Consider the following 24,706-nt stretch of genomic DNA (forward strand, 5'->3'; position numbering starts at 1 on the left):
AGAGTCAAAACGCGCAATATTCTGTATAGTAAATGTGTCCGCACTATTGTTCATCTAAAAACGCCAGTGTAGACCTTAAATATGAACCCTCTCAATGTGGTGTTAGTTATACAAAGGGAGCTTTCAAAACAAGGGTACGTTCTATCGACAGAACCGACAGTGGCAGAACGAAAAGCAGCTGAACACATGATGGAGTTTTTGAACAACTAGGATGTAACAGAAGTAAATGTGAATGAGACTCTCGACATTGATGATTACGAACCCGGTCCTTCCCAAACAGGTGAAGAGGATGCCGCGGATAGTGGTGTCAGCACGCTGCATTGGAGTTCTTCTTCGCCCGAACCACAGGCAACACCGTTCTCGTCCGACAGTGACTATGAACCGAATGGAAACGAAGGTAATACAAAATATTATATGCTAGAGGACAAAGTTAACATGTTACACTACTGGCTTGACGTAAAAGGCAAAGGGTGTCAAACATTCGCACATCGTTCATATCGCTCGATGAAACACAGATTCCGCAACTGTCCTTCGGTGAGAACACTGTCTAAATCGAAAGAACAACGCGACAAAGGCGTTTTGAAAACAAAACGCGAAGTGTATAGCAAAATCACAGAACATGTACTGCAACAATTTATAGCTGCGCGACGTGATAACCGCATTTTCCGTGACAGTGATCTTAAATTATGGGCAAAGGAGCAGGCTCTGAACTGTAGTCTCTGTACGTTCAATGCTAGTCACAGATGGATTGGGGCACTCAAACAACAAAACAATATCCTGAGCCTTAAAATCACGTCATATGTCAAAATGAAGTATGTACGCAACAAGGAGGATATTGATTTGATTATTGCTGGGTGGCGTGACGAAACCAAGACCATCATGGAGGGGTTTGAGAATGCAAATATATTCAATGCTGATGAATCCGTTTTGCGAAAGAGTTGACAAGTGGGTGCACATTAGCCAGAAGAGGATCATCGCACATTCAGGGCTGTGTCCATTCTGTGCATGCAACAACGCATACGTACACTGTGGTGCCGTTGTTGTCGAAATCAGGGGTGGTGGCGGATAAACTCTTTGTCATTCTCCAGGAACCCGTAGCTTTAAGTACTAGGGTTCAGGACAATATGTTCGAAAAATTTAGTGGTATTATGGACGCCTTCTGGTAAAATGACAAGGGAAGTGTATTCGGTTTTCATCAAAGAATGCGTAATACCACAAGTAGCAGCAGATGCTTCCAACACACAACGCCTTCTGTTGCTAGATTCATATAGACTTCACAAGGACAGAGACACATATGCAAGGCTACTTTATGAAAGTGGTTTCACCGCCGATCATATTCGCATCCATATTATACCTGAAAAAACTAATTCGCAGTGCCAACCGTTGGATCTGTATTACTTCCGTATGTATAAACACATGGTACGACGGATTTCGGAGGCATTGCGTGACCATACAAACGTGAACCTTTACCAGCGAGACACCGTCCTTAAGTTGCATTCACTGGTACACAACCAATATTGTCCACGATTTCATATGACACATCAATGCGGGTGGAAACTAGCTGGATTAGCAGAGGACGTTGCTTTCCAGTACAACACAACTGACTTTTGTTTCAATCTACGACAGCGTGAATGTTGTAAAGACGAGTGCCGAGAAGTTTCTGTGATCAAATGTGCTTGGTGTTTGCGAGAGCTGTGTGTCACTTATTTCTTTACTCGCTACCACTACTGCCGAGATTTTCAACAATAGGTACAATGTTATATATCTATATCAATGTATATATATTTGTGTGTGTATATAGCATTCCAACTCAAATGTATATGTTTTTCTCTATGTGTGTGCGTGTGTGTTTCTTTGTCGCATCATCCACGTGTTCTGGGTTCCATTGGCCGTTTCTGTTTCATCGCATTAACAACATAACTTCAGCTGTTTTTCCATACTCTGCTCGCATGAATTCCTCTTCACGTTAATACCATGCTCGATACGTTATTAGAGTTTGGGCATTGGTTTCAGTTTCTAATTCTACCCGACGTCGATCTTTCACAAGACATCCTTCATGTTTCAACACCTTACGATATATTCACGATAACGGCATTCAAGATGGTGGCCAAGTCTTTGTTAAACCATATCAGGTATCTTGGTATCATCTCGGTGCTTCTCGTCCTTTCCGATTTCGACCTAAACGGGCATCTTGCGACGTTTATCTTATATCATATTGCCGCGTGGTGCGTTATGTTGGGGAGCATAACTCCGGTGTTTCTGGCATTGGGCAGCTCCAATTTTTCATTTTTCTTCTTTTCCATTATGTGTCCTGTGGGCGAAGTTTGAGTCGGATCTGAGTCTGCCTCGTTGTGGACCTTGCTTGTAAGAAATATCATTTCCAAATTTAGTTGGAGCATTGGTTTCAGATTTGAATTTTGCACTATTTTGTATATTTTGTGCCAATCAAGAAAAATGAATTATTTAAATAAGAAAATAACTCAACTAGCTCAATTTTTTTGTATTATTATTGCACCTTTTTGTACTAATTATAGAGCCGTTTTTGTATCATTTAAATAATAAGGAGAGCCACTTTATATTTTGTGAATCATTTAGTTTTCGTATGTCTTCAAATATGATATCCTCTTTAATAAATGAAGGAAAATCATTTTTAGAAAATATAGACCAATTCTTGTAGTATGACGTTTTTTAAAGAAAATGATTTTTAACTAGCTAAGAGATTTTTTTAATCATTTTGTATCACCAACATAAATTGTACCTTTAATAAAACGAAGAGGGAAACTTATTAAAATGTCACTTCGGTTATTGGAAGAGCAACATTTTAAAAGTGGAATTTTATGTATCTCAAAATGTTGTTCAATATAAATAAATGGCAAATTGTCTGTTTAGTTATGTAGCGATATTTTCATTTTGTATATTTTTGTATAAACAAAGATGGGCAAATCTAAAATGTTTGTTGTGCGAATCTTTATTTTAAAATTTACCTATACCATATTGATTACCTTATAAATAAGCGAAGAATACTTATATTATTTTTATAGTCTTTGTTCATTTTATGCCATTTCCAAACATCAAGAAGGCTCGCCTAGTTATTTTAGTACATTTTGAAACCAAACTTTTCTACAGTTTTTGTACTAATCTGTACCATTCTAATATACGAAGTAGAATTATTTTAACAATTGGGCGGATTATTATCTTTTGGAAAAAAATCAAATTCGGATTTTAAATAGCTGAGAATTTTATACTTTTTTCGAATCTAGGGCACAACTCCTACAGCCAAAAATCCCATACTCAAGAAATATCAAGCGCCCACACAGTCGGTCATAACTCCCGTATAACCAGGAAAATCTCCCAAATGCACGAACGTTCAAACCTCCCACAGCCAAAACTCCCACACAAAAGATATGTCAAAACGCCCACAGAATCGGTGATAACTTCCACACAAATGGACAAATCAGCCGTACATAGCAACGGTCCCAATCCCCACATAAATGTACGAAACTCCCACAGAATTGGACAGAACTCCCGCACGGAGAAATTGTCTAACCGCCTCACAAATGGACCAAACTCCCAAACAATCGGACAAATCTCTCACACTTTGAAATGATCCTGGTTGCACGTCTTATAAGTTTCACACGCTAAAAATAATAAAAAGATGTACAAGGGTGTTTTGATCGAGGCATTTGGAAGATTTGTCCACTTGTGTGAGAATTATGGCCGATTGTGTAGTCGTTTAGTCATTTCGTGAGTGTGGGAGCTTTTTCTATGTATTTTTTGTCAATTTGTGTGGTGGTTGTGATAATTTCAGAGTGTGGGAGTTTTGTAGCACTATTTTCACATTTGTTATTGTGGAAAATTTCTCATTTTTGTAAAGCATTTCCAATAATTTATTTTTATTTGAAATGACAAATAAAGCGTAAGTGCATGTATAAATAGTATTAGTAATGTAAATATTAAATACCAAATTTTACTCTTTATAGAAACCTGTAATGTTTTAGGTTTTATTTAAGCTATCTATTAATTTATTTTTAATATTAGACACCTTAATGCAATTTTTCATAAAAATCGCATTTAAATTGAAGGGAGTACATTCATAACTTTAGATTTTTCTTAATTTTACATGATAGATATAGCATCAATTATCATGATTAAACTTACTATAAAATGTTGTATTATTAGATACGAATAGTTTTATTGAACTCTTATACTTTTGTGGTATCAAAAGTCCAAGGTACAATTTCTTCAATTAACGTACTTGTTTTAGTGGTTCCTTATTAGTATGGAAGTCAAACGGGTTTTTTATATAGGTACCTTATCGCATCCTTTTAGTATTATTTTTGTTCATTTTTACATTTTAGCTTGCATTCTGCATTTGATTCCTATAATGAACCAAGCAATGAACACAATTTAATTTGTAATATTACCTTACCAGTGTATTTTTTTAAAGTTTAAAACTGTTTCTAACTAATTACTTGAATAGTGCTTTTCTACATTCAACAATTTAGTTGCTGTAAGAGGAAATTTGGACATACTTCTCAATTGCTATTAAAGACTTATAAAGTGTTGAACATAAGACAAACTATATCACAATGAGTCTTACTCAGTGACCGGAGAGATAGCCCTAATTATAAAAATTATTTAAATATTCTCTCATTCTTTGTCATAACAAACTAGATTATGGATCCAGAGATTTCAAATTAACGGAATATCACAACAATTATTGTCTATCTAAATAGAATACAATTTCTTCTGGTTGTTAAAAAAGGTACAAACTTCTAACTTTTTTTACAATTCGAATCTGAAAATATAGTAGCACAACTTAAAAGACCGCCCAGACTTCAATATAATTCTCCTTCCTTTACTAGAATGGTAAAATCTATTCTTGCTCATAAAAATTAATTCAAAAATACTATATAATTTTGACTTTAAATTGTACCTCAAATAGTTAAACAAGCCTTCGTCGTTTATTTAAATTGTACAAAATATGCAAACATAATATAAATAATGTGGCACTTTTTCACTTATTTAAATTGTACATAAAATTTTATAAGAAATAATAACTTAAAATATACCAACCAGACCAACAGTTATGACTCTAACAAACCTGATTTCTTACAATATTTTTACGGAATAAAGGATATAAATAAAACTGATAACCTTACCCACATGTCGATAAAATGTTTGAAACCTTGTATGACAACATACAGTATATGAAATTTTAATTCTCATATGCCGAAGAAACTACATAATAAGAATAACCATATAACGATACATGGATGACTTAAATGATTGATAAATAAAAAAAATATCTTTCGAAGCCCAAACAATCAAATAATAAAATTTGGTATTAGAGGCACTTCGATTTGGAATAGATGGTCAAAATGAAATATCTAGAGACTAGAAACGTGTACTTCTTATCACTGAACAACAGTATTTCTAAAGGCAATCTGTATCTCTGGGGAACATTAAAAAATAAAACCAATCAAATATAAAAACGGATGAAGTACAATAATATATCATTGTTAATATTTACTGACATAGCAGAATGTTCTAATGTTGTATTTGTAATTCTTTCAATGTTGATCCCATCCAAAAATTGCAAGCTTACGAAACTGACAGAACACAATGGTAATTACACTGGTCGGCGTGAAAATCCTCCTACGATGATAAAAGTGTGTACAGGATATATTTCGAGACGCTGATTACGAATATCTCATCGAGAAATTTCCAGTACGTAAAGTTTTTTGGCAGGGGGCTGTTTCTATAATTGACAGAAAAATCGTATTTTTCGTATTTAATATGTGTTTTCCGTTTTTGGAGTTCATAATTCTGAATTTTACGAGGGCGCAAAGATCTACCGGATTCATTTCAAAAAGCTGATTACGAATATCTTATCGAGAAAGTTCCAGTAGGTAAGTCTTCTTTTCGGCGGGATGCTTGTTATATACTTATTACACATAGGTATAATACTTCCTCTTTATGGCGAAATTAGAAATGGAACACCCTATATAATAATGGCTCTTCACAGTAAATTATTTATTACTAAATTATTAAATTATTAAATATTAAATTATTTATTTATTAAATTTATTCATTTTACTTTAAAAATTTACATTTTTCTTCATATAAATCAATGATAACTAACAGAAATACACCGAATTTATATTTTTGGTAATATTTCTCTGTGTTCTTAAATAGTAATTAAATTTTCTCTATGTCTATTTCCTTATTTGGTCAACAACAATGTGTAAAAATCTGGTTTATAATTGTTTTCTTCCAAACCATCTGTCAGAACAGACACACAAGTGTTTCTTAAATAATCCTCCAATCATAAAATTAATAAAATAAATTAGAACCCCCTCGCCCTTCTGGGATTCCCAAAAATCAGAAATTTTGCCAGATATTAGTAGCGTCATAGTGTTAGTCACGAGGTTGTTTTCCTTGGCTGTGATTCGCTGAGAAATCTCATCTCATCTTGGTCGAGAGGTAGGATCGTGTCTTCTATCATCAACCATTAAAAGACCATTAAAAGATTGACTTCCGACGCAGTGACTTTATAAATTTGGTCTTCCTACTTCGGTAATATACTTTGTAGTTCAGAAACAGTTGTGATCCTAGACATTACTAGTTCAAGGTAACATATTTCAGTAATCAGTGAACATTATTTAGAATCCAAAATTTATTTTGAAAGAAAGTAATGATTTTGAAGTAATTCAGCCACCGTGACGGATGAGTAGAATTGATTTGGACTAAACTTGGATATTTTAACTTTCAGTCTTCAAGCTGTGAGTAAAAGTGTTAGTTATTACAGACAAGATTAGGAGGTTGAGGAGTTTGTCATCATCATTTTCTTTTTAATTTTTATCAAAATGTTCTGTTTTCCAGACTAGCAAAAACCTGCCCCTATCCCCAACTTGTAGAGTGTTTGTTCAAGAGATTCCCAACATGATGCATTAAAATTTGAGACGTGCTAAGTTAGTCAACACTATGTTAGTTTAAAATTCCAACCGGGTTTCTATCCATCTTGATTTGTCCCTCCCATAATGCAGGATATTTCCACAATGTAGGTTAATTGCGCTAAGATTCATCTCCCTTCAGGACGGTAATCTTCTTCAGGACAATATATTAGGTACTCTTGAACCTAGCAATGATTTAGTGAGAACTTCCGAGCCAATTGGTCCCAAACTTTTTCCTCCGTAAATTTATTTTAAATATTTACATTATGTATTCAGAGCCGTATTATTTGGATAATGAAACATTTGCTTTGTACGTGTAGATTCTGGTTAGTGATTCGTATTTACATTATGTGTAGCCTTATGTAATTGATGTCATTATGGTGTAGTAGTTGTATAGTTGTGTGAGTGAGTGGATGTGTGAGTGAGTGTGTGAGTGTGTGAGTGAGTGGAGGACGGTTTAGTGTTATATTTATGCAATTAATTATTTGGTTTCATACATTTTGGACAGAAACCTTAACCACAAAAATTAAATTATTCTTGCTTCAGTACGAAATTCAGTGTTCAGATGTTTCAATTTTATCAGTATAAAATTAGATTATGCATTCACAGCGCCCTCTTGTAGGGAAAGGGCGTCTGTGGAAGCGTTAGTCATTTGTTGTCGTGGCGTTAACGAGGTAGGTATTGCCAAAGTGAGGATATTTTGTTATATTTAAATATATATATATATATTTCTGAGTGACACTTGGTCTAAGAAATCGAAGCGTGACTACATAGAAATATCTGTGAAATGTTTAAGGTGGCGATGAAATGATTTTCTCAGGGAAATTTATTTCAAATACTGATAAATTTTCAACACCTTCTATTTACCTACGGATTAAAGTAGATAATTCTTGATAGTAATACGACCGAAGTATGTCTAATTAATCTTCAAAATGTTAATTAATGTGACTTAGCCCCCTAGAATTTTTTAATATTTATTTTCTTTCTTTCTCAGTCGTTAGTCGAATGAAAAATTTATTAAGGTTCGCAAGTAAAGGATGGGACAAAAGTGAATAATATTGTAAAGAAATTCTTTTTAATAAAATTTGTAATTCCGTACCAGAGTGTCGTTGTCCTCTCCCCACTTATATCTTCAATTTCCTTAAACTAGTATCAGATAGGATGGAAATGTACACGTCACTTCCAGGTTGGCGCCATTGTGTACTGATAGCCACTAACAAGAATTTGGCAAACAACACGTTAGTACAATTTTTGTATATGTTATGGTTATCCCCGCTCGAACATAGTCTCTTTAAAATCTTTTCTTACCTCAACTCATACTTTTGTCGTTGGGATATCGAACAGCTTTTTGTTGTTTTAGAAATTTACAAAACATAGACCGATCGACCCACCTTACGGCTAGCCCTTTCGTAATTCTAATAGGTTGGGCCAGATACGGTGAGTATTAATACATTTATTTGGACTATTCTCTCCCTATAAATGTATTGATCTGGGCACGGAAACTTTCCGATCACAAGACACACAGCGCTGCGTTACTTAGGCTCGCCCCATTACGAAAAATAAAATTAAAAAATCGGCCTAAAATCGACAATTCCCGTACATTTTTGGTTCGTTTATCACTTAACGACCGCCATCTCTTTTGTTTTTCTATTTTTCCTGCACTTTCCTCTTCTATGAACGTGTTATTTTTCAACGCACCCCTACCCTCATTTTATTTTATTTCATTCTTTATTTGAGACTTTACATTCTCATAATTGATTGTGAAATCGTTCATACGCAGAGAACTTGGAACATTCAATTGAGACATTGAGAGACAGAACTAGTAATGTTATTTGCTTTTATCGAATACCAAGGAAGCTCCATGCTACTAATTTTGGATAGTTGTGTTTGAGGTCGATCGCACGGTATGAGACATTTTTTTTTCGCTTCTTCCCCTACACAGTACAGGCCTGTCAATTGTTGATTGAAAATTTCGTTTTTTTTTTTTTTTTTTTTTTTACTCTTCATAATTTCACTTTTATTTCCACGAGTACCATGATAATCTAGAAATATATCTGTAATAACTGTCGTAAATTTTGGGTAATTTAATTTTATTATTTTTTGATATGTTTGTTGTGATTTTTAACTACGTAGCTGTATTTAAAGTGATGCAATGAGTAATGAAGCTTGAAATGTATTAAAACGGTGTAATTGACGTGAAAAAAGAGAAAGGAAATATATGAAGAATAAATATAATATGATGAATTGGTTAGCAAATATCGATAATATAATATATGTGAATGTGATGAAGGGTCTTTATCTACTCCACTGGTGAGTGTTTGCCATAATTTTCATAAATATGTTCCACGTAGTTTTGATATGGAACATATTTATGAAAATTATGGAGTTGTAGAATGTGAAGCACTATGCCATTTTACTTATGAATCCTTGGTGTTGGGAAATATAAACTAACCCTGTATCACAAACTAAACCCTATATGTATGTAACAACATGAAGCATGTTAAAGGGCAGGTTATAGTAGTGATGAATGTTCAACGCAATTTCCTAGCCTTCATACTTTAGAACCTTACCAGTATAAAACTAAAAAAATCTCTTTGTCCTTAGTGAAATTGTGGTCACAGCAGAGATTGTCATTTTTCCTAACCCTCCCTCACCCTCACGCTCAATTGACGCCCCTCCCCATCACCCTCCATCACACTCACCTCCACTGACGCCCTCCCCGCACCCTCCCTCACACTCATCCTCCATTGACGTCCTCACACTCACCCTCCCTCACACATCACCCTCCATTGACGCCTTTTCCTCACCCTCCCACACACATCACCCTCCATTGACGCCCTCACACTCACCCTCCCACACACTCACCCTCAATTAGTTTATCACCCTCACCCTCCAATGCCCTCACCCTCAACTACTAAAATGAGGGTGAGGTCGGCCCACATGATGGAAAAATGAGGAAGGATGACCATCTCTGCTGTTGACCATTTGGCTAGTATTTGGAATTCATGTGTTACACTGAAGTATATGGGCATTTAACTGTTAATATGGAATGTAATTAAACTAGTTATTGTAAACTTGGAGCACATTAAAATGTTACAGCATACTCCTCGGTGTTTCGATAAGCCTATGAGGCTGTGGAGAACATCAAAGAAAAGTTATGTGCTGGAATTATTCGTAACATAGGGCCCTTTGAAATAGTCGGCTCCAGAGTCCCAAAAGCCTTACTCAGCTCTGAGTGCTATGCGCAGAGACGTACGCAAGAATTTATTTCGGGAGGGGTCCAAACACAATTTGAAGCTAAATTATACTAAACTTTGTACCTAAAATTAGACTAAATTGAAAAAAGTCCGGATTTTGAGGGGGATCCGTAACTCAAGAATCCCCCCCTGCTTACGTCCTTGGCTACGCGCACAACATATTCACTTTTTTTAACTAAAGGGGACCGCGGTGGCTAAGTGGTAGAGCGTTCACCTCTGGTGTGTGGGGTCCCTGGTTCGATCCCAGCTCGCGCCAAGTGAACTTTGTGATGAACGAACACCGTCTGCGTGGGTTTTCATGGGGTTCTCCCGTTCCCTCTCTCTTTCTTCATTGCACAGTTTCATTCATTTGTCATCATGACCGTCTCCCTTAGTTTTGGCGCATAATCGTGGGACGTGAAACTAGACATTTCATTTTATTTCATTTCATTTCTTTAGAAATAAAGCTTGACTTTTCGTGCCATTCTTTCAATATGTCTGATTTACAATTGCTAGAGAACATAGATTAAAAAAATCTAAAAGAATGGTTGCCAAACGCTTGTTGATATTGAACTTTTAGTGAAAAGAACATAGGAGATGCAGAAAGACGATATTGAAGTTATGACTTTATATAACACCATATTTATAAATGGAGGACGGAACATACTTCGGAAACAAGCAACTTTAAGGACGAATGAAGGCAACTACTCTTCATTACGAAATTGATTCTCAAACTCATAATTTTAGGGAAGCTCAGGCCCCATGGGTATGGGCGTGATCTGTACGATCATTGACTGTTTGTACCCAACGCATAGTGGTGTAACTAGGATTTTTTAAAAGGTGACTGAAAGACCATTTTGGGGTCCAGGTACCCACCACTCCAAAATTCCATTTTTTCGGTATTATAGGTTTATTTTAAATCAAGAACATAACAAAATTTGCGAGAATTTGGATCAAAAGAATTGTGGTTACTGTTTCAGTCTTGCAAATTTTAAGCAACATAGTCATGTTAGTTTTATTCTTTATTAAATTAAAGCTATTGTTTCTCAAAATAACTCAACAAGATTCGAGACGAGGCAGGGTTCTTCCAAGAGAAAAAAAATACATTTTTCGAGGTATCACTTTACGCAACATATTTTCGAGGCGAGACAACCTCTAATCGTGTCTCGTGCGCATCCCTGTTTGCACGAAATAATATTAGAATACAGTAAAAAAAAAAGAAAATATTAATTACCTTATAAAGTAATCAAACTTTAAAAGTCACCTATTTAAAATTTGCCCTGTGAAATAGGTCATATTTTAAGGGGGCTATTCATATAGTAACAAAATATTAATAATCAACGATCAATTACTCTGTGAAGATACTGAATGTTAAGGTGTGTGTGCACCTCCTGTTGCATTTGGGTGCAAATTCGTCAATACTGTAATTTCGGTAGGTTTTCTTAGTATCCTTTTTTCTAAAAGTTTGTAACATAGTGAATTTTAGGTGGGCTTGTTAGAAATTGGGGAGGCTTGAACACCCCAAATTAGACCTAGTGACGCCACTGCCCACAAGCCACCAGTCACGAAAGACAAAGGCAAATATTTAATTTAATAATAATAAAAAGTTGAACTGTGTAATTTTACGACTATAATTTTATATGAAAATCATTATAAATACAATTATGTTTTATATTTAAATGAGCTTTTCTCTCTATCGCGGAACGTATGTCCGGCACAGAATCGAACCCGGATAACCCAAGGATCTCTTCTTCAGATAATCGCTGGTTAGAAATGTGCTCCTTCAAATAAAATGAAATGAAATACTCAGTTTAACGTCCCACGATTATGCTTCGAGACTAAGAGAGACGATGATGATGAGAAGTGAATAAAATGGTGGTATGAAGAAAGTGGGAGGGAAGGGTAGAACCCCTAGAAATCCACCGCATACTGTGTTTGTTCACCACAAAGTTCACTTGGCGCTCCTTGAAATAAAGTACTGCTACAAATAAAACATTTTCTACCCTAGAAGAAAGAATCCTCTTTTACATTGTTTCGTCCATTAAATGTACATTGTTCATTGCTCTACTGAAACCATCCCTGCAACTAGTGATGTGAAGTGGAAAATTTTGCGCTTAAAACTTCCAATTTCTGAAAATTTTCCATTCTAAACAAATATTCACTACCAAGGATTAACTCCACATTAAGCCATCATATTGATTTAATCCATGAATAGAAATATGACATTACAGCAAATTATAATCTTCGAACTTTCTAGGTCCTATAATGGTAAAATATATAAATATTATTTAGTACCTGGTAATAAACCTAGTATTTGATAACACAATAATTATATGATAGAACAAGCGAGTATCGTTCTACAGTATGAAACTACGGTCAACTTGTAAACTATACAAATTCAATTGTAAAACTGGAAATATTAGAAACCGGAAGTAGTTGATTTCTACCACTTATGGTTTAAATATTAGGTTCTCGAAGGAGATGGGACATGTTGTTGGAACGACGAATCGTTTCCCGAAAACCGTTTGTCAATAGCTCTTACCGTTTTTGAGTTATGACCAATATTGTTGAAACCATTAGTGATTCAACATAGCTTCTGGTTTAATTCGAAGATTGGTGAAAGAGTTGGAACCTATTCTTGTAATGCTGAATCGATTCCCGAAAACCGCTTGTCGATAGCACTTACTGTTTTAGGTCTAGGAAAACCAATATTGAAACCAGAAGTACCAGTGAATTTATACCACTTCCGATTTTAGTGGAAATACAGGAGTACAGGTGGTTTGTCCTCTTAAAACCTTAAATCGATTTCTGAAAACTCTTTATCGCTAGCTATGTTTTATATTCGTTTATGAGTTATGAATATGTTTGATGAAACCAGATATGGTCGACTTCTCCCACTTCCTGTTTAAGTAATATTGTTGAAAGAAATGGAACCTATTCTGGCAATGCAGAATTGATTCCCGAAAACCGTTTGTCGATAGCTCTTACCCTTTTATGTTTACGAAAATAAACTTTGAAATCTGAAGTAGTAGTGGATGCTACCACTTCCAGTTTTAGTAGAAATGCAGTTGTTAGGGTGGTTCCTTTCATATCTACCTATTTCCGAAAACCGTTTGCCGATCGTTATTACCGTTTTTTACTCGTGGTCTTTAGCTATAATCCGGAAATTTCCGATTTCTACCAATTCAGGCTTAACAGATTGACTGCCAAGCTGATTTGAGGGTACCTGTTAAGTAAGAGGTTGTTGAAGGAGATGCAACGTATTATTGGGATGCTGGAGTGATTCCTGAAAACCGCTTGTCAATAGCTCTTACCGATTTTGATGTGATACCTGTTGACAGACAGACACACAGACGGACACAGCAGTTCTATAAGACTTCCCTTTCATATGCATAGCGTAGTTTGGAAGTCTAAAATTACGTATATAGCCAAAAGCAGGAATATCTTTCTATTTGATAATTAAATATAAAGATATTTATTGCGGCTTCCAGCTTTGTACTTTTCTTATATATATTTTTATCTTTCTTAGAAGAAGAAATAAAGCTTTTTTCTTAGTTACAATTTCAGAATGAATGAATATATGAATATTTATTAGTTTCTCTTGTGAACGAATATATGAAAAAACATTTCCTGAGAACTTCTAGTATTTTAATGGGTTACTTTCGTTAAAATTTGAAATTTTTGGTACCCAAAAACTTGCAGTAGATTTTTTATATATTTCGTAATTATTACTTCAATAAAGTGAAAATATATAAATATAGAAAAGTAATAAAGCTATGAGAAACGTCTTTGCGCATGAAACGCGTATGAAACTGATGGAATACTGATATGACGATTTTCTGTGAACGACGATTAATTCTACATTACATTTTCTAACATATTTTCCAGTAATGAAGAATTGCAAGATAATTAATTTTATAAACCCTTACCTTCACCCTCAATTGACGCCCTCACCGTCACCACCCTCACATTCACCCTCAACTGACACCCTCACCCTCCCTCACACTCACCCTACATTGACGCCCTCACACTCACCCTCCCTCACACTTACCCTCCATTGACGCCCTCACACTCACCCTCCATTGACGCCCTCCCCTCACCCTCCGTCACACTCACCCTCAATTACTTTATCGCCCTCACCCTCCAACGCTCAACCCTCAACTACTAAAACGAGGGTGAGGGCGGCCCGCATGAGGGCAAAATGAGGGAGGATGACCATCTTTGGGTCACAGTGTGACGGAAATTAAGATAAAAAGGTTGGAGACTAAACATATGAATTAAAAAATATTAATCATAACCTTTCCACTTGATATAACCAATTTAGATTTTTCTATTAATTATTTGAAACTTACTTCCCTCCGATGTCCCTGGAATTCCAGTGAACGATTATATCGTTATGATAACTAATAAACTTCCTAGTATATTTCAATTTGTAGCGGTTTGATTTAACTTTAGGGAAAATTAAACCGACTTGTACAAAGTACTGGAAAACTGGATAAGGTATAAAAATATCAACCAGAAAAGTTTTGGAAAGGTACAATAGAGGCACCACATGAATGTAAGTTGTCCTTTTAATTAATACTCGCAACTCTTGTAGTACAAGGAGTCGATTAATGTGAACTTCTATGCAAGGACTGGATTTATTAAGAGACGTGCACTTTAGTGCAATGACACCTAACATGGTGCAGTGAAGAGCGCTATAACAAGTGAAGTTAATGATAATATGAGAGAAGAAGCCATTGCAAGGAAATTTACATTTTTCTCCTTTTATTGTTTTATATATATAGTATTTTTATTCTACGTTATTTTGTTTCAAAATTTTGTAATGTCCCATTCCAATGATTTTGGTCCACTCCTCGACTTTATTTACCATTGAATAAGTGTTTCCTTTTTTGCTCTATGTTCTTCAAAATAAATGCACTCAAAAACTTTAGTCACAATAATTCCTTTAACTAAAACATTGTCCTGTGTGTATGTGTGTGAGCATGTGGATGGATTTATTATTTTTATTTTTAAGTATTAGCGTTTTTTGATATTAAGCGCAGAAAATATATATGTGAATGAATTGTACCTACAAGTTGTTTGCGAAATTTTTGTTAGTGGCTACCAGTACACAAGGCCGCCAACCTGGAAGTGTCGTGTAAATGTCCATCCTATCTAATACTAAATTAAGGAAATTGAAGATATAAGAGGGAGGGGAGAATGACACTCTGGTACGGAATTAGATATTGTACTAAAAAGGATTTCTTTACAATATTATTCACTCTTGTCCCATTCTTTACTTGCGAACCTTAATACATTTTTAATTCGACAAACGACTGAGAAAGAAATAAAATAAATTTTAAAAAATCCTAGGGGACTAAGTCACATTAATTCAAGTTTTCAAGATTAATTGAACATACTTCGGTCGTATTACTATCAAGAATTATCTACTTTAATCCGTAGGTAAATAGAAGCTATTGAAAATTTATCGGTATTTGAAATTAATTTCGCTGAGAAAATCATTTTATCCGGACTTTAAACACAGATGTTTCTATCTAGTCACGCTTCGATTTCTTAGACCAAGTGTCATTCATAAATAGAACTCAGGTCAACAAATATTATGAATTAATTAGTAAAAGGCAACCTCAATAGCCTAAGTTAACACAACACTTGTTTCATGTGAGATTACAATGTGCGAGCCAGTGGTCAAGTGTTTTCTATCTAACGATAAATATTTAATAGAAGGTCATATAGCAGAAGTATATCTCTAGTGTCGAAAATCTCTTGGCACAAGTATACTTTGGGGAGACCACTTACATAAACAACAATGACTCATTTTAAAATTGTATTTAATTATTATCGCGACGACTCATTATTAAAGCACATCCAATCATTAATATAGTCATTTATACCACTATCATTCAATATATTAACTACTTCTAACCTACACTCACAGTACTCTTTAATAAATCCTCTACTCAAGTCAACATATTAGAGAAAATGTAATTGACCAATGCCTAGCACAAATTAAACTCCAATGAACCCAAACACTTGTATCCGTAACATACCGAATTCGTGTTTACATTACGTAAATTTTTTGTAATACGAAATGTTTACTATTTCGTTCAGTAATTTTATACACATATTTTACTAGGCTTCAATCCTAATTATTCTTAACAGGTGGGTAGATAAAACAAGACGAGAGAATGTCTGTTTATAAACTGACTGAAATAGTTTTTATGCTGGAAAGTTTCTAAAGTACGGAGGCCAGGATGTTGTGTTAAAGTCCAGAAAGTTCTAACGCGAAGTTGAAATTTTACGATTATATAATTATTTCGAACCGGAAAAGGTAAAAATTGCCAATACCGATTCGTCTAAATACAACCTACTAACCTGAAATTTTAGAATTACTCTAATTGTTATCATTTGTTTCTAAATATAACAAAATATCCTCACTTTGGCAATACCTGCCTCCTTAACGCCACGACAACAATTGACTAACGCTTGCACAGACGCTCTTTCCCTACTATAGGGCGATGCGAATGCATAATCTAACTTTGTACTGATGAAAGTGAATTATCTGAACACCGAATTTCGTACTGAAGCAAGAATAATTTAATTTTTGTTGTTAAGGTTTGTGTCCAAAATGTAAAAAAACAAATAATTAATTACATAAATATAACACTAAACCGTCCTCAATAATCCACTCACTCACACAACTATTCAACTACTGCAAAATGTATGAAACCTGTCCATACATTCTGTCCACAATGTATGAAACCAAATAATTAATTGCATAAATATAACACTAAACCCTCTCAATAATCCACTCACTCACACAACTATACAACTACTACACCATAATAACATCAATTACATAAGGCTACACATAATATGAATACGAATCACTAACCAGAATCTACACGTATAAAGAAAATATTTCAATATCCCAATAATATGGCTCTGAATACATAATGTAAATATTAAAAATAAATTTACGGAGAAAAATTTTGGGACCAGTTGGCTCTGAAATTCTGACTAATTCAATGCTAGGTTCAAAAGAACCCATAAAATTGTTCTGAAAAAGATTCCCCTACTGAAGGGCCTTTATCTTGGCCTGAAGGGTATACTTATCTTCTTTTAGCAGTGGATAAATGTTCAAGATATTGTATGCTTGAAAAACTAAGGTAGCTATTTTAGAGGATAATTTGTGACAATTTGTATGATTTTTTCTCCTGTTATGGTTTTGTATAATCAATATCTAACAATAATGCTTCAGTATTTACATCTGAATTTTTTCAGGGATTTGTGTATAGTTTGGGTATTAAGAATATAAATCTGAGCCCTTACCATTCGGAGGCAAACATTAGAGAAAGGTCACAAAAACTCGAAAATACTCTTTGAAATCATATGTTGCTGAAAAACAAAACAATTGGAATAAGGTTATTAGTGAACTCCAGTTTCACTATTTTGTGAGCACGAAGGACTAAAAGCTGTATCTTTAGAGTTATATTTTAGTAGAGAGTTAATAAGTCCGTTAGAGATCAAATGGAAAATTTTGGATGCTGATCTAAATTGTCTGAATAGTCAAGATCTTTGGATTATGCAATGGATAATCTTAGGAGAAACGTCGAGAACTCTTTGACGGTAAACTAAGGATATACATTTGGTAGTAGATAATCTTGTCTTAGTTAAAAATCACGAGAAATTATCTCTTAAAGATAATGTAACCAAAAGTTTAATGTATCATTGCTTTGGTCCATTTAAAATTGTGATATTCTTAACTTATAATTCCGTATTATTAGAAAATGTAAAATTTGGTAACAATACTAAGAGAGCTCATGTAAGTGATTTTAAGACATACTTTGTAAGAAGAAATGGAGCAAAGATCAACTGAACAAGTGAAAATGAGAATCCTACACATGTAGAGTTGAACTAGAAGAGTTTAAACTTTAATTAGTTATGTAGGATTAGGTTAAGAATATTCAGATTTAAGTTAGGTTTAAAAGTAGTTTAATGTAGGAATTTAAGATGTCATGTACAAGGGCCATTCGGAAAGTGGTACCCGTTTGCGCCACATGAAGCGCTGACGACTCGGGGAGCCGCTGGTCAAGGTCAGACCGCGTCAGTGGCTTGACTGCCTGCTCTGTGCCTGCTGCGTGACGCTAGCAGTGCCTGGGTTGTGTCTGTGCTTGTTTATAATGATTAAACGAATTGAGAATCCCGCCAGTTGTGAAGTGAGGGCCGTGATTAAATTTCTTAATGCACGCATCGTTCGACCTTGTGAAATCCATCGCCAATTAAATGAGGTGTATAGAGACAATGTGATGGGCGAATCGTCTGTTGAGCGCTGGTGTCGCAACTTCGTACTGAGGGGAGTACAGAAGACGAGGACCGTTCAGGGAGACCATCTGCCATTACAGGCGAACTGCTGAAGTCAGTAGACGAATGCGTGAGGAATGATCGCCGCCTGACAATTGATGAACTCTGTGAACATTTTCCTAATATATCACGAACATTTTTCATGAAATTGTCAGAGACCATCTGCATTATTTGAACATCTGTGCAAGGTGGGTCCCTCGCGTGCTCACAGATGAGCACAAAGCCAAGCGTATGGCTGCAGCACTGACGTTTCTTGGACGTTATTCCCATGAAGCAGACTCTTTCCTGATTCGCATCATTTCAGGGGACGAAACATGGGTTTGTTATGCATCACCTGAGAGTAAACGACAGTTCATGGAGTGGCATCACGCTCATTCACCAAGGAAACCCAAAAATCAAGACATTTCCGACCACCAGGAAACTCATGGCAACCATTTTCTGGTGTCGAAAAGGTGTACTGCTCATTGATTTTATGGCCCGTAGACACACAATTAATACTAATGCGTATCGTGAAACATTAAAGAAATTACAGCGGGCAGTACAAAATCGTCGGCGAGGTCTATTGTCTGCAAGTGTCATTCTCCTTCATAACAATGGCAGGCCCATGGAGCTGCGAAAAGACAAAACTTCTGCAGCAATTCAAGTGGGAAACCTTCGACCATCCACTGTATAACCCATTAGGATTTTCATTTCTTCACGAAGCTTAAAGATTGAAAAAGATTTGACAGCGATGAAGAACTTAAACGATGCGTGACAACGTATCTGAATACGCTGGCGGTGGAGGACTATGACGCTGGAATACAAAAGCTCATCACACGGTATGACAAATGCTTGGTGATTATGTAGAGAAGTAGTGTAAAGTATGCTCTTTCCAATAAAAATGTGTATATTTGTTAATATGTACTACTTTAAGTACTTAAGTATTTGTTAATATGTATGTATGTGTCTTTATTGCACAAACAGGTACCACAATCTAAAAGGTTTAGATAGTCAAGATCTTTGGAAAAATGCAATAAATAATATGCTAAAATCTTGGGAGAAACTTCGTAAACTCTTTGAAGGTTAACAAAAGGATGTAAATTTTATAGCAGATGATGTTGTCTTAGTTAAAAATAACTAAAAATCATCTCTTAAAGACAAAATAAACAGAAGTTAAACGTATCATTGGATTGGTCTATTTAAAATTGTGAAATGCTTAACTCATAATTCCGTATCATAAAGAGATGTAAAAATGCTAACAACACTAAAGAGCTCATGTAAGTGATCTTAAGAAATACTTTGTACGAAAAAATGGAGCAAACATCAACTCAACAAATGAAAATGAGAATCCTACAAATGTGGATAGAACTTAGAAGAAATTAAATTTCAATTAATAATGTAATACTAGGTTATTTTTTTTAGATTTGAGTTAGGTTTAGAATCACTTTAGTGTAGGATATTAAGTCATACAAAATTTAGATGTGATCATAGTCGTTTCATGTTCGTTTTATTTCATGTTCATTAAGATTTCATTTCTAAATCATGCAATAGCTTAGGGTTAGAGTGTTTCAAGTGTAATTGAGAGATAAAATGTTATATCTGAATAAATTAATCTACATGTGAAAGGGAAAATTCGAAGACCTTGTTCTCATTCTGAAATTAAACTTGTGTACCTTTACGGGGGCCACATCATACTTGAATTAACGTTACTGTCTATATTTTTAAATTGCCTTTTGTATTTTCTTGTATTGATGTTGTGCTTTCTCTTTAGACATCTGAAGATGGTTAACGTCGTCTGTAAAATGCTTTATGGTATCGAATGGAAATTTCTGTCAAATGTTCGGAAATTTGGAAACCTTATATCTGGCTTGCTATTCTAAAACCCAGATTTGGAGAATTGGTGTACATCTGAGTGGAATGTTGAATCAAACTGTGGAATGGAAATTCTACAGAAGAGTGACGAGAAATCTAAAATGAAATTAGAAGTAATAAATGAATATGTAAAGTAATAAAAAATGTAAAAGAAAGAACTTTTCAGAAATCTTATTAAAAGAAAGATATATAATACCAAAGTAACGTACATTTGATACGAAAATTGTATCTTTTGTATCAAATTTCGTTCTCTCTCAAAATTTTATATTTAACATGGAGGTTGTGTTTGAAAAGATTGCAAAATCGTTACATTTTTTAAAAAAATATATTTCTTATGGAAATACAATTTTCTTTTCATTTCTAAGAAGTAAAAAATGTTAAAAATTGTTTTTAAAGAAGTATTTTGTTGTACCTTGTTATTCTGATTTGAGATTAGTTTGGTTGTAAAGTTCGTTAAAAAAGCGTTAAAATGATGTATATATGTCTATATGCTATTATAGTAACTCTTATAATGCGGCAGATAATCAAACTCCCTTTTAACGTTCGCAACTACTTCAATTGAGGGCAGTCTTCCTAAATGACTTATCTAATGAATCAGGCCCTGCGCAATAGCGATAGTGTTACTCTCATATATCCCATTTTGATCCGCTGCGTCTCATAACTACTTCGTAGTTTATTGAGCCAATACGGGTTGGACTCTAGTGAATGACTTAAATTACTTCGCGCCGAAAGTTCTTTTTAGAAAAAAAAGTAAAAAATTTGGTCTAAGTGTTCGAAGTGATTGTGACTCATATTATATTGTGAAAGAGTGCCTTAATTATAATTGTGTTTCTAAACTTCGTGCTAAATAACACAGTTTTAAAAGGCTTAATTTAGTTTATGGGTTTAATTAAATTCTTTAACGTTGAGTCAGTTTAAAAAGTGTCAGTGATACTTTTATTATCCTTTCGTCAAGTGTCATGAAGTTGGTGACATAGAAAAATATTTGTCAAGTGAATGATACGAAATTTAAAAGGTCTACTTCTTTTTTTAATCCAGGTCTACATCTTTTCGAGACTTCAGTATGGAAACCTTATATACTCTGAAAAATATGTAACTTTGCAAATGTGGTTATGTAAGAGACGGGAAACCTGTAATGCGTCAGTATGTCTAGTGCTTCCCTTGCTTTCTTTGTGCAAGAGGTCTAGCAAGAAATTTAACTGGGGAACTGTAAAAGGGGAAGAGAAAAGTAAAATCAAGAGTTAACATTCCACCCGCAAATTGCATACGCACGTTGTAACTAATATGAGAAGGATTTCCTGAACTTCTGTTGTTCATCGTTCATCGTCGTTTTCTTAATTAACGGTAATTTAAATTCCTAATTAATATTAATTTTTGTCCACTTTGAAATCGGTAAATTTAAAAACCAAATCGTGTTTAAGGACGTGGTGATAGTTATGAAGGACTAAATTTAGTAAAAAAAAGTCAATTGCTTTTAACCCTAATTAAGATCGGATTTAATTAATTTGGGTTTCCTTTCTTAAAGGTTTAACAGTTTCTAAGGAATTAAGGTAAATTATAAATGATTATTCCGTGCTGTGGGAATGGTTTAATAATGTTACGTGCTCTTAATTAAGAAAAACATCATTAGTTACCTAATTATCTAATTAAGTGCTGTTAAATGTAACTGTTATTTTAGTTTTCTTGGATATCTCGGATAGACCTTGAATCATAATTTGAAATAAAATGGATGGATAAAAAATTTGATTGAAACAGAACATACAGTCCATCCGGATTAATTTATTTTTAAATTTTGAATTGATTGAAATTTGTCGCGTGCACTGAACGGCACTGTATTGTACAGTAAAACCTGTCAAATTGGCTATCTCTCTAAGTTGGCCACCTGATTATCTTGGACTTATTCGTCTTGAACCTTCATATTTCCATAATACTTCCGTTATTTATTACTCTGTAAGTTGGCCACCTGTCTATCTTGGAAGTTGGCCACTTTGAAGCAATGTTCATCCTATGTTGATAATGATAAATTTACCTGCGTATCTTGGCCACGTGAATACGTTTTATTTTTCTTAATTCTTTTTCTTATTACCACATGAGAGCCAAATATTCTATTTGTTACTGGAGACAGACAAGCATTGATTCCTGCTATTTGTGCTTGGAGGTCAATGGCCAGAACACTACCCTGACATACAGGTGGTGAAAGAAGATGCTAATAAGAAAAAGCACATACAGGGATTCAGGAAACGGTTGTACGTATTTGTTTACCCTGACTGTTTTGGTAAAACCATTAGCTAAATCGACTCTTTTCTTCAGTGCGGAGCTTAAAAGTTCCCAAGGTTAAATCTAAACAATCTCAATTGTCTTTTATTGCCACGTGACTGCTTGTCGAAAAGTAGCGGAGGTTTCGAAATCTGAATTCCCTTAAGATTTTCTCAAAACGTCTTTCGCCTCAAGAGAAACACTTGAAGCTCATTAAGAAGAGGTAGTTACTACAGAATTAGAATGTTCATATGTGAAAAAGAGAATAAAGCCATACCTACGCCTAGAATGAACACCATGAATAAATTTGTTATTAACAAATCATTTGCTACTTTTCGAAAGGCATCTGCAGAAAATATTTGTCACTGCCGAAAAAAATCGTATAAACCGCATATAAACTATTGAATTATGATTTTGCTTTTCTTGTTTTCAATTTGAATAACTCAGTGTACTAAATGCCAACTTCAATAAACTGTGTACATATGTTTCGATTTTATGGTTCTTTGTGTGATTGTGTTTTCCATCCAAATAATTCAGTACACCAGATAAATTTTCAGAAAGAAAACAGTACATATATTAAATATATTGTAGTACATTTTTCTAGTACTGTATATTGTTATGATTACTCAATGTACATAATTTAAAAGTAGCTGTCGTGGTATTGCTTATTAAAATTTTGCAATTAAATAATAGTAGAAATCTTGTTCTAACAATACACCAATCACACTAATTTTCTGTAAGTTGGCCACTTGTCTAAGTTGGCCACTTTTCAATGGAACGGAAATCCATAGACAGGTTTCACTGCATTTTAACGGAACAGTCACTAGGACCCAAGAGGATCTGAAGCTGAGAATGGTAACTACCTCTGCTTTTCTGAACTATTGTTTTCTGTTAAGTGATGGTAATTTTGAAGTACAAATACCAGTGGTATGGGTAGTAAATAGTTGAATCGTATCTTAGTAGCACTATCACGGCGCATATACTTAAATTCAGAAATAACGAGATAAATATTTCAGGAAGTAAATGGTTAATAAATATACGAGGCTGCTTTAAAAAGTCGTGATACCTGTTTTTTTTTTAGTGAGCAACATTAATTGACGATTTTGTTGCTTTTCCTATTTATGAATTATAAAATTTTAAATTTAATATTTAAATTTTGATAATTTTGACAGTTTTGACAGTGTTGCCCTTCGTGATTGATCCATATTACTGTAATTATATCTGATAATGATATCTGAAATAATGATATCTGCCTTGCAAAATTTACTGAAATAGTTTGAATAAATGTTTCTCTATTAAATTTAAAACACCACCTTCAAAATTTATGATCTATTAACGATTTGATGAAAGATATTTGGAACTTAGTTATTTCATATAATTATTTTGAAGGAAATCTGAATTGCATTAAATATTTTAATTGAGAATTTGTTTCGAATTTCTTAAAATAAAATCTATAACTCTAATGATCCACCTTCACTCAAATTAGGTATTAAGATTGTGTGCTGGCGTAAATGATACAGGGTTGTAATTTGCTTGTTTTAGTAATATATGTATTATAGGATTTGTCCTATCAGTTGTAGTTAAATCACTCGAGGTAACATTTAGTTTCCATTTTAACTATTGTAGCTAAAAGATTCATGAAGCATTCTGACCGCGATACCGAGAATTGTGACATACTGTAGTCTCAGTTTTATTGGCAGGTTGCCATATTTCATTTTGAAATAGAGCTTAATGACGGGTAGACAACACTGATGTTTTTTGTGTGTCGCACTTTGAATTAAACAATATCTACATATCAATACTCCGATGATATGACATTTCGAGCTTCCGTGTCTATTATATTCAAAATTACAAGGGCGTGTCAGAATAAAGGGCAAATCATATTTATATGTTCGTATGTGGTTGTGTGTGTTTGCGTGTGGGTTTGTACTTACGCAACATAACTTGGATGAAAAAATATCTCTGATGAATATAAATATTGTTCTGTTCCCTCTGATTCTTCTAAATTGTGATCACCAGCCACAATCTGAAACAAAAATTGCC

General features: G+C 34.4%; 1 protein-coding gene across 2 annotated transcripts in view; it reads right to left on the reverse strand.

Moving 5' to 3' along the window:
* Positions 1-24,706, reverse strand: part of LOC145683295 (brachyurin-like) — a 787,572-nt gene that overhangs the window by 391,944 nt on the left and 370,922 nt on the right. For both annotated transcript variants that reach the window (XM_081754655.1, XM_081754654.1), the window contains exon 5: positions 24,598-24,689. In XM_081754655.1, coding sequence (XP_081610781.1) covers positions 24,598-24,689 — 92 coding nt within the window. The remainder of the gene's footprint in view (positions 1-24,597; positions 24,690-24,706) is intronic.

Source organism: Thermobia domestica, chromosome 4 (genome assembly GCF_964235325.1).
Source record: "Thermobia domestica chromosome 4, izTheDome1.hap1.1, whole genome shotgun sequence".
Lineage (NCBI taxonomy): Eukaryota > Metazoa > Arthropoda > Insecta > Zygentoma > Lepismatidae > Thermobia > Thermobia domestica.